This window comes from Schistocerca nitens, chromosome 7, assembly GCF_023898315.1.
Source record: "Schistocerca nitens isolate TAMUIC-IGC-003100 chromosome 7, iqSchNite1.1, whole genome shotgun sequence".
In the NCBI taxonomy this organism is placed as follows: Eukaryota; Metazoa; Arthropoda; class Insecta; order Orthoptera; family Acrididae; genus Schistocerca; species Schistocerca nitens.
Window position 1 is genome coordinate 329078773 of NC_064620.1, and position 20680 is coordinate 329099452.

The 20680-nt window shown below is 40.6% G+C and overlaps 1 protein-coding gene across 3 annotated transcripts in view; it reads left to right on the forward strand.

Moving 5' to 3' along the window:
- The window catches only part of LOC126194649 (striatin-3), a 122511-nt gene that overhangs the window by 53374 nt on the left and 48457 nt on the right, over positions 1–20680 (forward strand). For all 3 annotated transcript variants that reach the window (XM_049932833.1, XM_049932834.1, XM_049932835.1), the window contains exon 5: positions 6391–6570. In XM_049932833.1, the coding sequence (XP_049788790.1) occupies positions 6391–6570 (180 nt within the window). The remainder of the gene's footprint in view (positions 1–6390; positions 6571–20680) is intronic.

The window sequence follows — 20680 nt, forward strand, 5'->3', positions numbered from 1 at the left end:
GGGAAGGTGAAGATGTTGATGTGATTGCTATTCTTCTTTCCATGAAATCAGAGTATGAGCATTTTGTGGAAGCTGCAGTGTAGGCTTTTTGGATTCGAGTCAGTAATGCTGATGGGGAGAGGTCATTTTCAACATATTGTTATATTGACAGGAGAAGTGCTGTAATTGCGGTAATATGGAATTTATGGTATCTCTTTCAGACTGATTTGTAGATTATGTACATAGGCTAGGTCCTACTTCTTAAAGTGGAAGGGTAAATATTTTTAAGCATTTATAGTTTAATGTAAATATTCTCACTGGACACATGATTTTCATGCTTTTTGAATTTACGTAAATTTTCCTTTAGCTTTCTTTGGTGAAAAGTGGAAATAAAATTTAGTGAAATAATTGATACAATGATATTAAAACAGCAAAAAATGTACTGAAATAGCTTTTAAAAACTAAGAAATCGGGCAAAAGCTTTCGCCATGACAAAGTGCTCTACTTACTCTGGGGTGACAAGTCATGGGATAGAGATATGCTCATATACAGATGGCGATAGTACCACATACACAAGGTGTAAAAGTACAGTGCATTGACCAAGCTACCATTTGTACTCGGGTGATTCATGGGACAAGTTTCCTGATGTGATTATTGTTACATGATGAGAATTAACAGACTTTGAACATGGAATGGTAGTTGGAGCTAGAAGCACGGGACAGTCCTTTTCAGGAATCGTTAGGGAAATCAATATTTCAAGATCCGCAGTGTCAAGTGTGTCCCAAGAATACCAGATTTCAGGCATTACCTCTGACCACGGACGAAGCAAGCGCCGATGACTTTCACTTAACAAGGTTGTTGTCGGTAATGGACAAGCAACCGTGAAATAATAGCAGAAATCAATTTGGGATATACGACGAATGTATCCATTAGGACAGTGTGGCGAAATTTGACGTTAATGGGCTGTGGCAGCAGATGATTGACGCAGAGTTCCTCTGCTAATAGCATCACATCACCAGCAGTGCCTCTCCAGGTCTCGCGACCATATCAGTTGGACCCTAGATGACTGGAAAACTGTGGCATGATCAGATGAGGCCCAATTTCAGTAGGTAAGAACTGTGGTGCAGGCCACACGAAGCCATGGACCCAGGTTGTCAACAAGGCACTGTGCAATTTGGTGGTGGCTGCATAATGGTGTGGGCTGGTTTTGCCTGGATTGGACTGGATCATCTGGTCCAAGTGAACCAAACATTGACTGGAAATGGTTGTGTTCACCTACTTGGAGACCATTTGCAGCCATTCATGGACTTCGTGTCCAAGCAACGATGGAATTTTTGTGGACGACAATGTGCGATATTCATGGGCTGCAATTGTTTGTAATTGGTTTGAAAAACTTTCTGGAGAATTTGAGTTAATAATTTGGCCACTCGGGTCACCCATCATGAATCACATCGTACATTTACGGGACGTAATCGAGAGGTCAGTTCGTTTATAAAATCCTACCCAGCAACACTTTCATAATTATGGCTGGCTTTAGAGGCAGCTTCGCTCAATATCTAGTGCAACGTCTTGTTGAGCCCAACCCAAGATGATTTGCTGCACTATGCCGAGCAAGAGGAGGTCCAACACGATGTTAAGAGGTACCCCATGACTTCTGTCATCTCATTGTATAACCCAATATATTTTCGTTAATGAACGATTCATATTGAAACTGGTCAGAGGATATTATTCTTACATTCCGATTATCTGAGAAATATGAAAACAGTAATACATAGTATACTGTCTCTTCATTATTATCCCTGTACAGAGTGAAGAATTGTACTTTTTGAAAAACATTTTTTAGTTTGTAAGAGAGATTGATAATCTATAATCTCTGTACACCTTAACTGGTACCTGACAGGGTTCTGCAAACTGAAATATTTTCATATTTTTTCTGTGGCTAGTTCAGTACCAGTCATTCATTATTAAAAATACACAGAATACGGGATTCTACTGAAATTTCAACAGAAATAGTAATTTATGTTTCCTAGACTTCTTATTCAGATCCTTTTTTCTTCAGAGATAAGTTATTAGTGAAGAGTTTTTGGTAATATGTAACTTCACATGTCACCATGTTAAAATCTGCTTCTTTTGCCAAAACACAGTGAAGTTTACAAATATTCATCTCATTAACATTCTAAAGCAGTTAAAATTGTGGTAGACACTTCAAACAGTATATTATTAAACTAGCAACTAAGGGAAAGACAGGTCAATAGCTTATGAGAAAAGCCCGTTCTCGGTATAAAAATAGATGTGCCACTTTTCCAGCGATATTGTTGCAAAATCCAGAGCAGTTTTTGTTTGACCATCTATCGATGGCCCATAAAAATTACATTATTTCATTGAAAAACATCTGTAGTTTCTGGAATGTTGTAGATAGTGAAGTTAGCATATTAATCAAATGGCAAAATACCCTCCTCTTTGGGTGCTATCATTTGCCAAAATCTTGTGTAGATATCTCAAACTGTTTAAGAGGTAAGAGGAATGTATTAATATTTGGCTTTTTCACTAGTGTGGGTATTTGGGGGCAGAGTGCTTTACATAAAATCCAGTTTCTCGATCAGAAACAGACGGCAGTATCCTTTAAACTTTGGAGAATGATTCAGTATGTTCGCTACATTTCATAAGCAGCAACACAAGACCTAAAATGCACCAAACACAAATTCATAGTGATCCCTGTTTTTCGTAGCAAATCTGTAGAAATTCTTCCAGTAGTTCACTTAATCTTGAAATATCGCAGTAACTTTGACAATTGATGAAATGGTAGTCAGTTTTATTGTGAAGCTGATGAATGAAGTTATAAGATATGTGAGAATTAAATTTTTTCACCAAACAGTTTCTTTAAAATTGATTGAGAAAGATTACAGATCAGCCGGCTTGTATGTATTGCTGTTCTTGCAGTCGAGCATGCCTGCTAGCTTCTGTGCTAAATCTTACACTGTGTGAGAGGTTCAGAATGTGAGCTAGCTGCCACCCCTCCTGGCAGTCAGTTTTGACATCTAGCAAACTTAAGGTAGACCTTACTGTGTTAGATTGGCTTTAGAGGTAAAAAATATTATTTGAAAACTTTTAACAGTAATTTCTTTATCCCTTCTTCTCAGCTTCTATTTGCCCAAAATAAAATCAGTAATTTTGTAGTGTTACTGGGTTGTGAAGTTGCTGCTGTAATTTTGATGGCCAAAGCTGATCCTTGTTCATAGTGAAATACTCTGAGATCGACATTTATACATAGCAGATTTTCATATCTTGTGCTGATCTAAGATGAACTGCTTCACACAATTGGCCTTAATTGGTTAAAACACAGAACTAGGGTGACTGCCGTATCTCCCCCACAAGGGTAGTGACATTACACTCTGCCGACTTGAGAACGTGATGGACAGAAAAAAACTTTTGAGCAGGTCTGTTTAGCTCTTAGAGGAATGTACTTATCCCAGGGAAGTCTTCATAGCAGACTGAAGAGTTTGGCGTGTTTGACTACCCTGCTCAGAACCCCAAGGTTGGTCCTCCCATCACTTGCCACATCACTACCAGGATATGTGAAATTCACATTTTTAGTCTTCATCCTCCTTTCTGTGTGTCAAATGGAGTGAGTGTTCTGTTGATTCACATTGCCACAATCTTGTTCTTGCTCCTGTTAACCAACTAGTGACTAGGTCCTACTTTTTGAGTATTCCACTGGTAATGCAGTGACACGAGTGGCATACATTATCTCATATGGTAAATGTCTCTTTCGGCTCCAGTTGGAGGGAATAGACTGAAAAAAAAGTGATTTGAGCTAGATGGCACCACTTGCAAGTTAATCATGCTCATTGTTGCAGGAGAAATTTCAGGGTCATGTGTCATATCGCCTATCTTGGAGACCAGAATTGGCCACAAAGATCTTGCTACATGCCGCCATGCGACTGGTTTGTGTGAGGTTACATGAAGTCAAGTGGTTATTGAAAAAAGGAAATCAGATTCCTCAGTTAAAGAACTAAATGGAGTGTGTGATTGCAGAAATTGATTCAGGCTAATGCAAAAAAAGTCATTCAAATTTTTACAGAAATTGTATACTTTCATTGATTGCTGCCGTGTGGGGGCTGCATATTCAATAATGCCTTTACAATGTAATACAATCAAAGATATTTTATTAAAGATAATTCAGTTACATCAGTGTTGTGAAATTATAGACTTGTGCACTAAACATTAAATGCAATGCAGTGTTGTTTCTAGCAGTCTCTTTAAGTGCTAGAGTACAGGGCTTTTTCCATTGAGGCTGATGCTCTGCAGTGTATCAGGCAACATCTCCTGGCATGATGCTTGGCTTGTTCTTGTGCAGTGAACTTATGCCAGAAACCACTGGTTAAAATATTAGTGATGGAAGACATATCTATCACCAGTATTTGATTAATAGTGAGAAGTGGTGACATACATACTCTGTACCAATATCTGTGATTAAATTTCAGACAGCTCATGAAGTGAGGTATCTGACACTGTTGCTGGCGATTCATCTGTCAAAAATGGATATTAAGCTTCGTGAGGCTCCATATTGCTATTAACAGAAGAGTAATCTACAGCATCAATCATAGTATACACAGCCACCGAAATAAAAATGTCACCTGAAAACTGTTTTTTGACAGTGCGACTGAAACAGAAAGAAATCATCACAGTTATAGGACCAGCTCTAGTGGAATACTTCATTTCCAGTGAGAAATGAATTAAAAGGCTAATCTGGAAAGTAAGGTTACAAGAATTTTTTGAAGTACAAAAAAAAGTAAAACAAAATTTACATGCATTGTAGTGAAGGTCTTGCATTATTTTTCCACATAATCACTATTTACCTCAATACATTTTGTCATCTGTGGGACAAGATTTTTGATTCCTATGTCATAGACATTCCTGCTGCCGTTTTCAGCCAGTTCTTGACTTCAATTTTCACCTTTCCATTGTCAGAAAGGTGTTTTTCACGAAAATGTTCCTTCAATTTAGTGAACAGATTAAAGTTGCTAGGTGTGAGATCGGGATTGTGAGAAGGGTGGCTTAACACTTCCCAGCCAAATGAAGTTGACAACTCCTGTCTTGCATGAGTGATATGCAAACTTGCATTGTTATGAAGGAGACAGACTCCCATTGTGACCATCCTGCGATGTTTGTTTTATATGGCTCTGCGAAGTTTCTTCGTGGTCTCACAGTATCTTGCAGCATTTGTTATTTCGCCTGTTTCCAAAAAGTTAATGAGCAGAATCCCTTTTCTCTCCCAAAACACTGACACCATGATTTTCCTCACTATTTGTCGAGTTTTGAATTTTTTGGCTGAAGGAGAAAGAGTACGGCGCCACCACATTGTTGTTTGCTCTCTGGAGTATGGTGATCAGCCCAAGTTTCATCTCCTGTCACTACAGGTTTGGGAAAAGCATCACCGTTTCGGTCTTAAAATGATCGAGAAATTTGTGAGTGGCAATAACTCTGTTCATTTTGTGTGCTCTGGTAAACATCCAGGGCACTCATCATGCAGACAACTTGCGATAATTTTGTCGATTTAAGATTTTACGAACAATAATTCCTGAAATGTTTGGACAGACTGCATGCAGGTCATAAATTGCCGAATGGCGATCAAATAGATGATTATCTTCAATTTTCTGCACCTCATCATCGGTCACAACAGATGGCCTTCTGCTTCCATCTTCGTTGTGAATTTCTGTCCTTCCAAAAATTGAAATTCCGTACCCATTTCGTCACGTGCTGCCGTGACATTACGTCATCTCCTTAAACTGAAACAATTTCATGATGAATCACAGTGGCATCCATGCCTTTAGCATTTAGGTAGCGAATTACAGTACGCGCTTCACAGTTGGTGGCAGCAGGAATGAGAACACTCATTTCTATCAGTCACCACAACGCTAATCGATGAGCTACAATTTGTTGGGAATGCTGATTCCTTCCGTTGGCTTCCCACTACATGGCAGTGGTACCAACTTCCCCCCAAGATATTCCAACATGTAATGTTAGTTTAAGGATAATCCTTGTAACTGTATGGCTTTGGAAGCTGTGACTTGTCAGTTTGTATGGAAATATTGTGTAGCATAGCAGATCCTCGAATACCGAGAATACATAAATCTGCCTGCCATTCTGACTGTATTGTTTGATCTTGACTGAGCCTGTAGAGACAATGGGAAATGCACCTAAACAACCACATCAAAACTGTTTCATGTTGCTGTAATAAAAATGAACATAAAAGATTATAGTGATGAATTATTTTACAGGTGCTGTTGTGAGCCAACAGTATTTTGGAGACTAATTGATTTAGTGATATTCCTTTGTATCGTATTTCATCTTCATTTTGTAATTTCTGGTGATTGTGGCATGACACTGTACAAAATTATTCTTTTGTAGGCTCCTCCGTCTTTGACAGAAGCAATGATTCTTGATACGGAAGCTGCAGTTATGTCAAGTTTTGAATTCTTGGCTCAGGAAGAAGTTGATATGGATGATGATGATGACATGAGTGATGACTTGGATGAAGCACCAGATGATGAACAGGATGATGTTAAGACAGCTAAGCGCAAAGGGAAGGTAATTGTTTCCTTTTTATGTACACACATTTTTGGTGGTAAAGAATTTTGACTCGGTTGGACTTTGTCATGCTCAGAGGGAACAAGCCTTGGTTCCTCCCCCCTCCCCGAAGGTGGTGGGGAATTATTCTGGCCATTAAAACAAAAAACACACACACACACACACACACACACACACACACACACACACACACAAAATCCTGCACTGGTACTAAATCGGGTGTTCTGTACTGCAAACATGATATAAGCATATTTACATGCATGTCTGAAAGAACAGACACTGTTGATGATCCACAGCTGTACAAAATATTTCGAAATTCATTGACAGCAAATTTCTTGACATCAGCGGTATTCGTTATAGACTTACTACCTAATAGCATCGTGAAAATTTGTGCCAGACCTGGGAAATCAGTTAGTCCCTGTCTGGTGCTAAACAGGTAGTAAATCCATACCTAATACAGCTGATGTCAAAGAATTTGCAGTCAGAGAATTAATTTAGATGACAATATGCAGTTCAGTTATTAGTCAATAAAATAACTCCTTGAGTGAGGTTTCTCGTATTTTATATGGACATAACAAGTTATGTCCACAAACTGTAAAATATACATAGTATTAAATCAGTGTTTGTAACCCAACAGTAGGTCGTTTTTAAAATTATTATCAGTTTATCACATGTGAAAAACTCATAAATTTATTGAATGAATACTTTGTTTGTGGAGGATGTGGTGGCTATGGTCCACTTCAAGTCCTGAAGAAGGCTTAGTTTAGCTGTCCTTATCCTGGAAGCATTTATGGAAGTCATTTACAAAAATGGCCCTTAAGGAGTTAAATGTTCCATTATCCTAACGTTGACTTTCAAACAAGTACTGTACAATCCCATTTTTAAGAATGATCAGAAATTGTAAGAAATGCATGGAAGTTACAAAAACTCCTGATACTTAACCAAAAAGTTACAGAAGTCAGGTACGTGAACCAAGTTACTTTATGATACAGCACCGATCTTTTTGAATTTAACTGGATTATTGTCACTATAGTTGCAACCACCTCAGTGGTGTAGGAAGTCTCGTATCTGAATTTCTCATTTAAAAATAGTCCTTTCTCTGTGTTTATGCTCTTTAACATTGATGCACAAAGCATACAACTACTACCATCATACTTTAGTGAAAGATCTTGCCGAGAACATGAGAAAATGCTGGTTGTATGTAAAATCAGTATGTGGGTCAAAGGCTTCTACCCAGTCACTTATTGACTAGTCTGATGTGGCAGTAGTAAAGGTAGCAAAAGGAAAGATGAAGTATAAATTTCATGTTCAATAAATTATTCACGCAGACATATTGTTGTTTCACCCTTGCACAGACTTCAGGAAAGGACGTAGTAACAGGCATCCCTGGAATATAGAAGCAACTGAAAGAGATAAAAACAAATAAGTCACCAGGTCCGAATGGCATTGCAATTTGGCTTTACATAGAGTACTCCATTGCATTGGCCTCTTACATTGGTTGCATTTAACAGAAATCTCTCACCTATTGCAAAGTCCCAAGAGACTGGGTAAACACAGGTAAAAACTGAATATAATGTGGGTAAAAGAGTGGTTATGCAAAATTGCAGACCACTATTGTTAACATTGGTTTGCTGCAGAATGTTTGAAGTTCAAATATGATAAATTTCTTTCAGATAGAAAAGCTTCTGTACACAAATCACCACAGATTTAGAAAGCATTAAACATATGAAACTCTCTCTCCTGTGCTCATATGATATTCTGCGAAGCATGAATGAAGGGCAACAGGCAGGTTACGTATTTGTGGATTTCCGAAAAGTTTTCTTTTGCAGACTGTTAACATGGTCCAGGCATCTAGAATAGCTTGTCAGATATGAAATTGGCTCGAAGACTTCGTAATTAATAGAATCCAGTTCATTGTCCTTGATGGCCAGGGTTCATCAGACAATGGTATTGTCAGAAGAGCACCAGGGACTTAAGATAGAACTGCTCTTGTTCTCCTAAACAGATAAGGTGAACAGCAATACATGACCATTTGTTGATTGTGCTATAGCATATGGGAAAGAATTGTTGTTGAGTGACTAGAAGGATACAGGAAGACTTAAATAATTTTTATCTGGTGTGATGAATGGCAGCTTGTTTCAAATGTAGAAAAACGTAAGTCAATGTAGATGAATAGGAAAAACAATCGTGTAACTAAAGTACAGTGTTATAGTGGTTTGCTGCTTGACACAGCCACATCAGTTAAATATCAAGGCATAACATTACAATGTTCTAGGAAAGGAAAAGAGCATTTAACATTGGTTGTAGGGGCTGGGGATAGCCGCCTTAAGAGGAAGGCAGGTCCACAGGGGTGGGACTGTTTTTTTTTTTTTCCTGTCCTCCTCCTCCTCCTCCTCCTCCTCCTCCTTCTTCTTCTTTTTTTTAAAAAAAATGTTCTGTTCAGAGACGTAGCTTTGTGTTCCATGTATCTCGCCCTGGTGGGCCCTTATTTGTGAGTAATTTATGAAAAAAGTCAGATTTTGCATGTTGCTCTAGAGCTTTAGAATTGAGTAGTGTACAGACTAATGGCATAGCGTAATGGTTAAGGTACATCCCTCGTACAGAAAGTTGTGGGTTCGTATCTCATCAGGTATGTTGAAATTTTTCATTTTTAAATATTAATAAAAACGCTCATCTGAATTTAATTATTTTTTATTTGTATATCATAATATTTAAACATTTGAAAAAAAAAACCAAATCTATTGGTTGCAAGATGTACTTTTTTTTTGGTGGTAACAATTGTACAAACATTTTAGACATCAATTTCTTCTTGCACATAATAATAAAATTACATGAACAATGATACCAAATGAAAGAAGAATATGGAAGGAACAAAAAATGAGAGCAAATCAAGAAGTTAGTATGGAGATTAAAATGATGTGAATAAGGATTAGAAATAAAAAAATTACAGTTAAACCAATCAGTTGAATAACAATAATGATAAAAGCCATTTCAATAAAGATTGCAAATTACAAAACACTTGAAGAGATTCGAATGCACAACCTTCTGAATGTGGGGAATCCACAGTAATGCTTATGCTGCACTATCAATCTGTGTATTTGTATTACTTTCAAGGCTCTAGACCAACACACGAAATTTTTAGGTGTCCCCCCTCTGTCCATTACTCATAAACAAAAGCCAATAAGGGTGAATGACTGCAGAGCATGTTACTTGACCGTAACCTACACAATCGGACAGATGGTTTTAAAAAGTCAAACCCACCACTGGGGACATCTCTTATAATCTAACAAGGACATATAGACAACTGCAGCTCTCATATAAAGACACCACACACTGAACACTAGTGGAGTCCATTCTTGAGTACTGCTGAGTGTTCGGGAGGAGGAGGGAATTAGTGTTTAATCAAAGCACAAGCTCAGAGTAAGGAAGGATGGGGAAGGAAATCAGCTGTGCCCTTTGAAAGGAACCATCCTGGTGTTTACCTGAAACGGTTTAGGGAAATCACAGAAAACCTAAATCAGGATGGCTGGAGACGGGTTTGAATCGTCGTCCGCCTGAAGGAGAGTTCAGTGTACTAACCATAGCGCCACCTCGCTTGGTAGTGTTTGGGCTCTCACCAGGTCAGATTAAAGGAAGACATCAAAGCAGTTAGAGGCATTCTGCTAGATTTGTTACCAGTAATGTCGATCATCATGCGAATATTATGCAAAAGCACTCTGAACCCAGTGTGAATTCTTGGGCAGAAAGATTATGACCTTTATGAAGGCAAACACCAGGCACCCTTGTATCAGACATTGTGCAGGGATTTTTCAATTTTGTAGTGTTGGTACAGGTGCTGTTCACAAATATCTTTGATAAAAAGGAAGTCTGTGGTTGGTGTTGATGTTAATTGAATCTCTCTGTGTGTGTGTGTGTGTGTGTGTGTGTGTGTGTGTGTTTACTAAGGCTGCGGCGGTGGGGAGGGGCGAAGGTTATGTGTGTGCCCTGTTATGTGCAAGGCTCATATCGCACTTGCAGATTTTCTGGCAAAATTTCAGTCAGTCATTGGGTAGAAATGTACAGGTGACAATGGTATGATAGGGAAATGGAAGCTTCATAATGATTGACTGTGCTGCTCTGTATCTGACAACAGGTTTGGTTATTTTGTCCCTTACTGACATCTGCAGATTTATAATGAACTGGTGTTCCTTTGATATTGGTCACATTTATGATGGCATTGGGAAATTAAATAACTCAATGCAGTTAATTCAGAGAACTTACGGCGAAAGTTGTGCCCAATAGTTTCTTGTTTGTGTGCACTTTGGATCATAAGCTAATGTAAATTGTCATATAAAGTGGATGTATATTGCACCGAACTGAAACTCTCGGAAAACAAAGCATTTATTGATGTATATTGTTTTCCTTCTGTACATGGTCACAATCAGTCACATTATGTTAAGTTGTCACTTTGAATTAAAGTCCAATAAAGACGATCTACTGTTACTCTACTGTCATCTGTGTGTATGCCAGTAGATTCACCTTGGCCATAGTAAAAATCCTTGCTTTTAATGCTGTGGTAACACATTCAGTGTATAAATGGCATAGGCCAGTACATGTTCAATCCACAAACTTTTTTCAGCCTAAACCTCTTAAGATTTATTTGAAATTAAGTATGCTTGTAGTATTCATAAACAGTAACACAAAACATTTATTCGCATATTTCTGGCGAAAGGTTACTGAGTAATGGGTGTTCAGCTCTAAACACCTTCAGAAATTAATTTATTTTAAGTATTAGGCCTGCTTATCAGCTGTGTGGTACTGTATGACATCAAAGTAAAGTAGTTTGTAATAGATATTAAAAACGGGTACCTAATCAGTGTCTAAGTAAAAAGACTAATAAGTTATTAGTTATTGCTACTGAGATGAGTCGTGTCAAATTCATCACGCATCTAGCCAATCAGTTTTTTGCCCATCACCATTTCTGTATGGGATAATGTATATGTTTTCCCTGTAGACATTTAAGGGTTCGATATTGCCTTTACTTATCTGCTACTTACTGACAGAACATCCACATGACAGCACTGTGTGTATCACCATTCCTAGCTAAAATGCAATTTTTGGGACAATTAAATTTCTATCAAATTACTTGAAAGTAACCTTTGTGCACTTGATTTTCCCCTCCATCAATTTTTATAGCCACAAAATCTTTTCTACCATGTACTGATCTGCTTGCCTTTGTAAGAACAATGTATTTTTGCAAAATCAACAGTCATCTGATTAAGAGTCTTGCCAGGTTTTGGATTGGGAGAAGGTAAAATACTCTTGGCCTTCACCAAATCTTTTACTTTTCTAGCCTTGTACTTAGTAACATTAAATTCCTCTTGAAGCTTCTTAACACTCCATCTTTTAGGTAGAAAATAAGAATTTTCACCTCTCTTACTTCGAGATTAGCAACTACTAAATGTCTCTTTCAGCTGAAAGATCTCTGATTCTGAATGATCATGTAATTGTTCACCAGAAGGCAGTAACAATACTTTTCTTTGTATTGTTGAAGTTAGTTTTTGTTTTTTAGTATACTGCACCCCACATAGTTTCTCTTTCGTAACACGATTCTGCAACAGACTGCAAACAAGTTTTCATAGTTTTTAGGGTTGAACTTGAAACAGTGACTTGTACGTCACTACACCTTAACATCTTTTCACTTTTTTGTTTGACCTCAGGTTGTCATAGTCTTCTGTGCTAGATGTATCAGAAACTTCTACTGGGGAAGTATTTTCTGGCACTTGTCACAGTAAAAATTTTAGGCATGTTATTCCATTTTGAAATGAATGGTCTAATTTGATTTAGCAGTACGCAACATTACTTCTCCGTCTTTCCACATCCTGGAAGAAAATTTATGGTTACGTTAATAGTTTGCAAATACTAACTGGTTGTAGGCATATAAACTTCTACACTTTTGCAAGAACTGTACTAAAGCATCTTTAAGCTAATTTCATCACCAATTTAGTATTGGAGGGCAGCGTGGAGGGTAAAAATCGTAGAGGGAGACAAAAAGATGAATACACCAAGCAGATTCAGAAGGATGTAGGTTGCAGTAAGTGCTGGGAGATGAAGCAGCTTGCACAGGATAGAGTAGCATGGAGAGCTGCTTCAAACCAGTCTCAGGACTGAAGACAACAACAACAACAACAACAAGCTAATTTCAAAAAACATTTCAGAATTAGTCACATTATTTTACTTTACTATGCCATGTTGTACAAAAAGAAAATGTACAGGTCACCTTTCTACAGTAGCTGAATGAACATTCTCCAGTGACAAAATGCCTAACAAATGGGAGATAATCACACCAACTGGTAATCTTGTATACGGTCTGTACTGTGAAGTTTATTGCTTGTTTTAAGATGCATATTTTAGATATGTTGAGCTGTTTATTAATTTAGCTAGTGCTACGCTTTAAAACACAGTTAAAAGTATGAAAAGTAAAATTTTGCTGGAAAAGTAATAAATCCAACTACAGTTCTGTAAAATTATCATGGGTAACAGCTTTACTGTACGATTAAATGATGATGGCGTCCTCTTGGGTAAAATATTACGGAGGTAAAATAGTCCCCCATTCGGATCTCCGGGCGGGGACTACTCAAGAGGACGTCGTTATCAGGAGAAAGAAAACTGGCATTCTACGGATCGGAGCGTGGAATGTCAGATCCCTTAATCGGGCAGGTAGGTTAGAAAATTTAAAAAGGGAAATGGATAGGTTAAAGTTAGATATAGTGGGAATTAGTGAAGTTCGGTGGCAGGAGGAACAAGACTTTTAGTCAGGTGAATACAGGGTTATAAATACAAAATTAAATAGGGGTAATGCAGGAGTAGGTTTAATAATGAATAAAAAAATAGGAGTGCGGGTTAGCTACTACAAACAGCATAGTGAACGCATTATTGTGGCCAAGATAGACACAAAGCCCATGCCTACTACAGTAGTACAAGTTTATATGCCAACTAGCTCTGCAGATGATGAAGAAATTGATGAAATGTATGAAGAGTTAAAAGAAATTATTCAGGTAGTGAAGGGAGACGAAAATTTAATAGTCGTGGGTGACTGGAATTCATCAGTAGGAAAAGGGAGAGAAGGAAACATAGTAGGTGAATATGGATTGGGGGGAAGAAATGAAAGAGGAAGCTGCCTTGTAGAATTTTGCACAGAGCATAACTTAATCATAGCTAACACTTGGTTCAAGAATCATAAAAGAAGGTTGTATGCATGGAAGAATCCTGGAGATACTAGAAGGTATCAGACAGATTATATAATGGTAAGACAGAGATTTAGGAACCAGGTTTTAAATTGTAAGACATTTCCAGGGGCAGATGTGGATTCTGACCACAATCTATTGGTTATGAACTACAGATTGAAACTGAAGAAACTGCAAAAAGGTGGGAATTTAAGGAGATGGGACCTGGATAAACTGAAAGAACCAGAGGTTGTAGAGAGTTTCAGGGAGAGCATAAGGGAACAATTGACAGGAATGGGGGAAAGAAATATAGTAGAAGAAGAATGGGTAGCTCTGAGGGATGAAGTAGTGAAGGCAGCAGAGGATCAAGTAGGTAAAAAGACGAGGGCTAATAGAAATCCTTGGGTAACAGAAGAAATATTGAATTTAATTGATGAAAGGAGAAAATATAAAAATGCAGTAAATGAAGCAGGCAAAAAGGAATACAAACGTCTCAAAAATGAGATCGACAGGAAGTGCAAAATGGCTAAGCAGGGATGGCTAGAGGACAAATGTAAGGATGTAGAGGCTTGTCTCACTAGGGGTAAGATAGATACTGCCTACAGGAAAATTAAAGAGACTTCTGGAGAAAAGAGAACCACTTGTATGAATATCAAGAGCTCAGATGGCAACCCAGTTCTAAGCAACGAAGGGAAGGCAGAAAGGTGGAAGGAGTATATAGAGGGTTTATACAAGGGCGATGTACTTGAGGACAATATTATGGAAATGGAAGAGGATGTAGATGAAGATGAAATGGGAGATACAATACTGCGTGAAGAGTTTGACAGAGCACTGAAAGACCTGAGTCGAAACAAGGCCCCGGGAGCAGACAACATTCCATTAGAACTACTGATGGCCTTGGGAGAGCCAGTCATGACAAAACTCTACCATCTGGTGAGCAAGATGTATGAGACAGGCGAAATACCCACAGACTTCAAGAAGAATATAATAATTCCAATCCCAAAGAAAGCAGGTGTTGACAGATGTGAAAATTACCGAACTATCAGTTTAATAAGTCACAGCTGCAAAATACTAACACGAATTCTTTACAGACGAATGGAAAAACTGGTAGAAGCGGACCTCGGGGAAGATCAGTTTGGATTCCGTAGAAATGTTGGAACACGTGAGGCAATACTAACCTTACGACTTATCTTAGAAGAAAGATTAAGAAAAGGCAAACCTACGTTTCTAGCATTTGTAGACTTAGAGAAAGCTTTTGACAATGTTGACTGGAATACTCTCTTTCAAATTCTGAAGGTGGCAGGGGTAAAATACAGGGAGCGAAAGGCTATTTACAATTTGTACAGAAACCAGATGGCAGTTATAAGAGTCGAGGGGCATGAAAGGGAAGCAGTGGTTGGGAAAGGAGTGAGACAGGGTTGTAGCCTCTCCCCGATGTTATTCAATCTGTATATTGAGCAAGCAGTAAAGGAAACAAAAGAAAAATTCGGAGTAGGTATTAAAATTCATGGAGAAGAAGTAAAAACTTTGAGGTTCGCCGATGACATTGTAATTCTGTCAGAGACAGCAAAGGACTTGGAAGAGCAGTTGAACGGAATGGACAGTGTCTTGAAAGGAGGATATAAGATGAACATCAACAAAAGCAAAACGAGGATAATGGAATGTAGTCAAATTAAATCAGGTGATGCTGAGGGGATTAGATTAGGAAATGAGACACTTAAAGTAGTAAAGGAGTTTTGCTATTTAGGGAGTAAAATAACTGATGATGGTCGAAGTAGAGAGGATATAAAATGTAGATTGGCAATGGCAAGGAAATCGTTTCTGAAGAAGAGGAATTTGTTAACATCTAGTATAGATTTAAGTGTCAGGAAGTCGTTTCTGAAAGTATTTGTATGGAGTGTAGCCATGTATGGAAGTGAAACATGGACGATAACCAGTTTGGACAAGAAGAGAATAGAAGCTTTCGAAATGTGGTGCTACAGAAGAATGCTGAAGATAAGGTGGGTAGATCACGTAACTAATGAGGAGGTATTGAATAGGATTGGGGAGAAGAGAAGTTTGTGGCACAACTTGACTAGAAGAAGGGATCGGTTGGTAGGACGTGTTTTGAGGCATCAAGGGATCACAAATTTAGCATTGGAGGGCAGCATGGAGGGTAAAAATCGTAGAGGGAGACCAAGAGATCAACACACTAAGCAGATTCAGAAGGATGTAGGTTGCAGTAGGTTCTGGGAGATGAAGAAGCTTGCACAGGATAGAGTAGCATGGAGAGCTGCATCAAACCAGTCTCAGGACTGAAGACAACAACAACAACAACAACAACAAAATAAAAATAACAATTGATGGTCTGAATGATATTTAACAGAGTTGTGATACACACACAATTATTTTTGATAGCGATATCATGCTCATTGTAAATTGGAACTTTCAGACTACACAGAGGAAAGCACTATTGTTGGCATATATCTTTTTTTTTTTTTTTTACAATTTTTAAAAAACATGGTTTTTCAAAACTCATTAAATTCAGTCATGGTTTCATTTTGTAGTTAAATCAGAACAAAAATTGTGAACAAATTGATGATGTGCTGTGAGGCAAAAATTAGATTTGTTTTTACATTTTTTAGGAGCAGTCGCTAGATAACCACTCAACAGAAAATGTGAAAAAAGTTTTGTGCTACTATTTATCAATATTACATGCATATTTAATTTCACATAAATCTAAGAGGGTCAGGTTGTAGCACTTCTTGATTTGGCATGGAATAAAAACCCACATGCATCCATTGGCAGTATAAAACATGTTCTGATCTTAAAAAAATTTCTCATGTTAGTTAAATAGTTACAAAGTAAGTTAGCAGTGTTTATTGTTTGCCACTGAACAGACCTCTTGTTTTCCCTCCGGTAGTTGGTTCTGGGACAATTTACAGTTTGTAATCACGTTTCTGTCTGTCTGACTGCGATTGCTTTGTATGTTGTTAAATGTACAATTATGCACTCTTTGACTGAGGTGGGCTTTTGATTTGATAAATGTAGAAAAGGGTAGCTTTTGTTTACTTCAATCAATTTTTTCCTGGAATTTGCATTTCGTGTCACTTAAGATAGTGCAATTTTGATTACTGTTTCACAACTTAATGTTCCCCACAAGGAAGGAGCGCGCCATCGGAGACTCCTGTAATCAAGGGGGTACTTCTGCAATGGCTTCCTCTACGTCTACAATTTATGCTCACAAGCGGAAGTTAAATGAGTCTCAGCCACGGACAATTCTTCTATCAGTGCCACAGTTCCTTGTTGTTTCTCGGTCGGACGAAGGTCAAGACTTCTCCACAGTCAACCCTTTCATTATTGAGAAAGGTGTTGATGCAATTGCAGGTCCTGTAAAGTCTTGTTCCCGATTACGCACCTTGTTGTTAGAAACAGTCATTGCCCTCCAGGCACAAAAATTGCTGCGAACTTCACTACTACACACCATCCCTGTCTGGGTGGAAGCGCACCACACTTTAAATTCATCACACGGGGTGGTTTATACACATTCACTCGACAGATTGTCCAACGAGGAAATTCAAAACTACCTGTCTGAACAGGGCGTAACAGCTGTACATAGAGTCATGAAAATGGTTGACAAGGACTTGGTTCCAACCCGTACTATCTTCTTGACATTTGACAGAGTTCAACTTCCATCGAACATTAAAGCGGGCTATGAGATACTTTCAGGTTGCCCTTACATCCCAAACCCTATGCATTGCTATCAGTGTCAGCGGTTTAATCATACCAGCCAGTCATGTTCCAATCCGGCCAAATGCGTTACGTGTGGCAAGGATGCCCATTAGGGTGCTTGTCCACCTCCATCCCCTCATTGCATCAACTGTATGGATGACCACGCTGCTTCCTCTAGAGATTGCCTCATTTTCAAAGATGAACGGCTTATTCAGGAAATCAGAGTGAAGGAAAAGGGGCCTTTATTTGCTGGTCGAAAGTTATTCGCCAGTCGAAAGCCCACTGTGCCTCCAGCAGGTAAATATAGCACTGTCCTTGCATCTCCTCGGCGTACTAAGGAAGCAGCTGCACAGACTTGTGATCTCACCTTTAGTGCCACGGTTGTCAGATCGGCCAGCACAAAGATTGCCCGTTCAACCTCCCCACTATCACCTGCTCACTCTACGGCTCACCCTTCATCAGCTTCTGCTAAATCACGAGCCCCAAAATCAGACGCCCGGACTTCCAAAGAAGAGCCTACTTGCGAAGATTTTTTACGTACCCCGACTTCCAAACCATCGATTCCTCCCTTATCTCAACGCCCTGTTTCCAAGAAGGCTCATAAGAAACAAAGTTCCTCTCCTTCTCTGTCACGGTGTGCCTCATATACAGCGCCACCTGGCGGTAACCGCCCTCGGCTGTCTTCTGTGTCGCCAAGGCACACTGCTGGCAGCCGATCAACCGGCCAATCACTGGCGGCAGGAGCTGCCCCTGAATAACCAATGGATCAGGATTTTCTGGCTTTGGCCGAATGCCGTTCCGTGCTGTCAGCCACCGTCTCTCAGCAGTCGTTGAGAGCAACCGTGGTAAGATTCTTCCCTTTTCTGTCCACCCTATGTCAATTATCCATTGGAATATCCACGGCATTAGAGCCAATCGGAAAGAATTGTCGATCCTCTTATGATCCTACTCGCCGGTCATCTTCTGTCTCCCCTCCCCCTGCGGGTTCGGGGGTTAGAATAGGCCCGCGGTATTCCTGCCTGTCGTAAGAAGCGCCTAAAAGGAGTCTCACATGTTTCGGCATTATGTGATGGTCCCCTCTCGGGTTTGACTTCCATCTTTCTAAATTCTTCCGAAGAGCGAGCCAATTGGGGAAGGGCTACTTATATGGTGCACTGTATCTGTCGTGCATTGAGACCTTTAGCCGGCTTTTTCGTCGTTGCAATGGTGTCCCGCTCGTTTTCCATCTCTTGGGCGAGGATACGTCCCTGGGTGCGATTCCCACGCTGCACTCTGCAGTGTTTCTTTTAACTGCGACGACGACCTTGGACAGTTTTGCACCTAAGATCCAGCACGGTAGCCAGTCCGTTGTGGTGGGGCCACCATGTACCCTGTTGGTTGTAGCCCCCCTGACAACACGGATCGCTCTACTGATGCCTGCGCCGTTAACTCCCCGCGTATGCCAAGGAGTAGATGCCCATCTCCTTGGGGCATCAGGACTCCCGGCAATGGCCGTCCTGCCAGGTGGCTATTGCTGCGGCTGGGTGGCGCCCGTGGGGAGGGCCCTTGGTCGGAGTAGGTGGCATCAGGGCGGATGACCCGCAATGAAGCGTGGTACATCATCTCTCACTGGTGGGCCTCCACCAGCAGTCTCTAAGCGATCGAGGTCTAACCTCAACGGCAGGAAATACGAACCACGATCATTTCCCTCCCTGGCCACTCCATGGGAGGAACGTATGGCAAAAGAAGGCAGTGGGGAATATTCACCCCGGTTCCTTGTGTGTACGCGAGTTGTTGGGGAATGGTTTATGTCAACCAAGCCCCAGTTTTTTGTGGAGCATTTAGAGGACAAGTTCGGGGAGGTGGAGGGCTTGTCCAAGATGCGCTCTGGTTCTGTGCTCATCAAAACGGCATCCTCTGCCCAGTCACGGAGGTTGCTCAATTGTGACAAGTTGGGGATGTTTCAGTTAGCATCACGCCGCATAAGAGTCTCAACATGGTCCAGGGTATTATATTCCACAGGGATTTTCTTCTGCAGTCCGACGATGAATTACGCGCCAACCTCGAACGACGAGGTGTTCACTTCGTCCGGCGCGTCCATAGGGGTCCGAGGGATAATCAGGTAGCCACCGGTGCCTTCATCTTGGCCTTTGAGGGTGATGTCTTACCCGAAAAGGTTAAGGTGATGGTTTACTGTTGTGATGTGAAGCCATATATCCGTCCTCCGATGCGGTATTTTAAATGCTGGAAGTTCGGGCACATGTCATCTCGCTGTACTTCCAGCATCACGTGTCGGGATTGTGGATGTCCTTCGCATCCTGATACTCCATGTGCCCCGGCTCCTATCTGTGTTAACTGCGGAGAACACCATTCCCCCTGCTCGCCTTACTGTAGGATCTCCCAGAAAGAAAGGAAGATAATGGAATATAAGACTCTGGACCGCCTGACCTACACCGAGGCAAGGCGGAAATATGAGCGGCTACATCCCGTGCCCATGACATCCACCTATGCCGCTGCTGCAACAGCGGTCCGATCCTCTCCCGTGTCGTCACGTACTGTTGCCTCTCAGCTATGTCACAATGAACCGGCCCCCTTGGTTGTCCATCTACTCCAGGAGCAACACCACCCCAACCATCGGGGACATTCATCCCCCCTTCCCAGCCGGAGAAGCGTGAGGCTTCTTTGGCTACTCTAGCCAGGAAGGGGTCCCTTGGGGCCCTCCCTTCCCAGGCTTTGCCCAGTGTCAAAGCGGACACCCACAAAGTTTTGAAGCAACAACCGGTCGCTGGTCATAGGGCTTCACGGTCGTCGTCCGTCCCTGAGACTGACCCAGTGGGGCCCTCCCAGCCAGACCCTCCAAAGGCACAGCGTGCGAAGCAGTTGAAGAAAAAGGCTCCCAAGCATCCTGACATTGCAGTGGCGCCTGTCCCACCGCAACCTTCAAACACTGCGTCTGAGGATGAGGTGGAGATCCTGGCGTCCGCTGAGGACCTCGATCTCGCCAGTCCCTCCGACGCCATGGAAAGCACTAGCACAGGTGCTCAATTGGAGGCAGCAGGTGACCCAGCGGCGTAATCTGCCTTCCCCGTCCCGTCACGCCTTTCCCAGCCATGGACAACACCATCCTCCAGTGGAACTGCAGCGGTTTCTTCCACCATCTAGCTGAGCTCCGCCAACTTATCAGCCTTCACCGTTTCTTCTGCATTGCTCTTCAG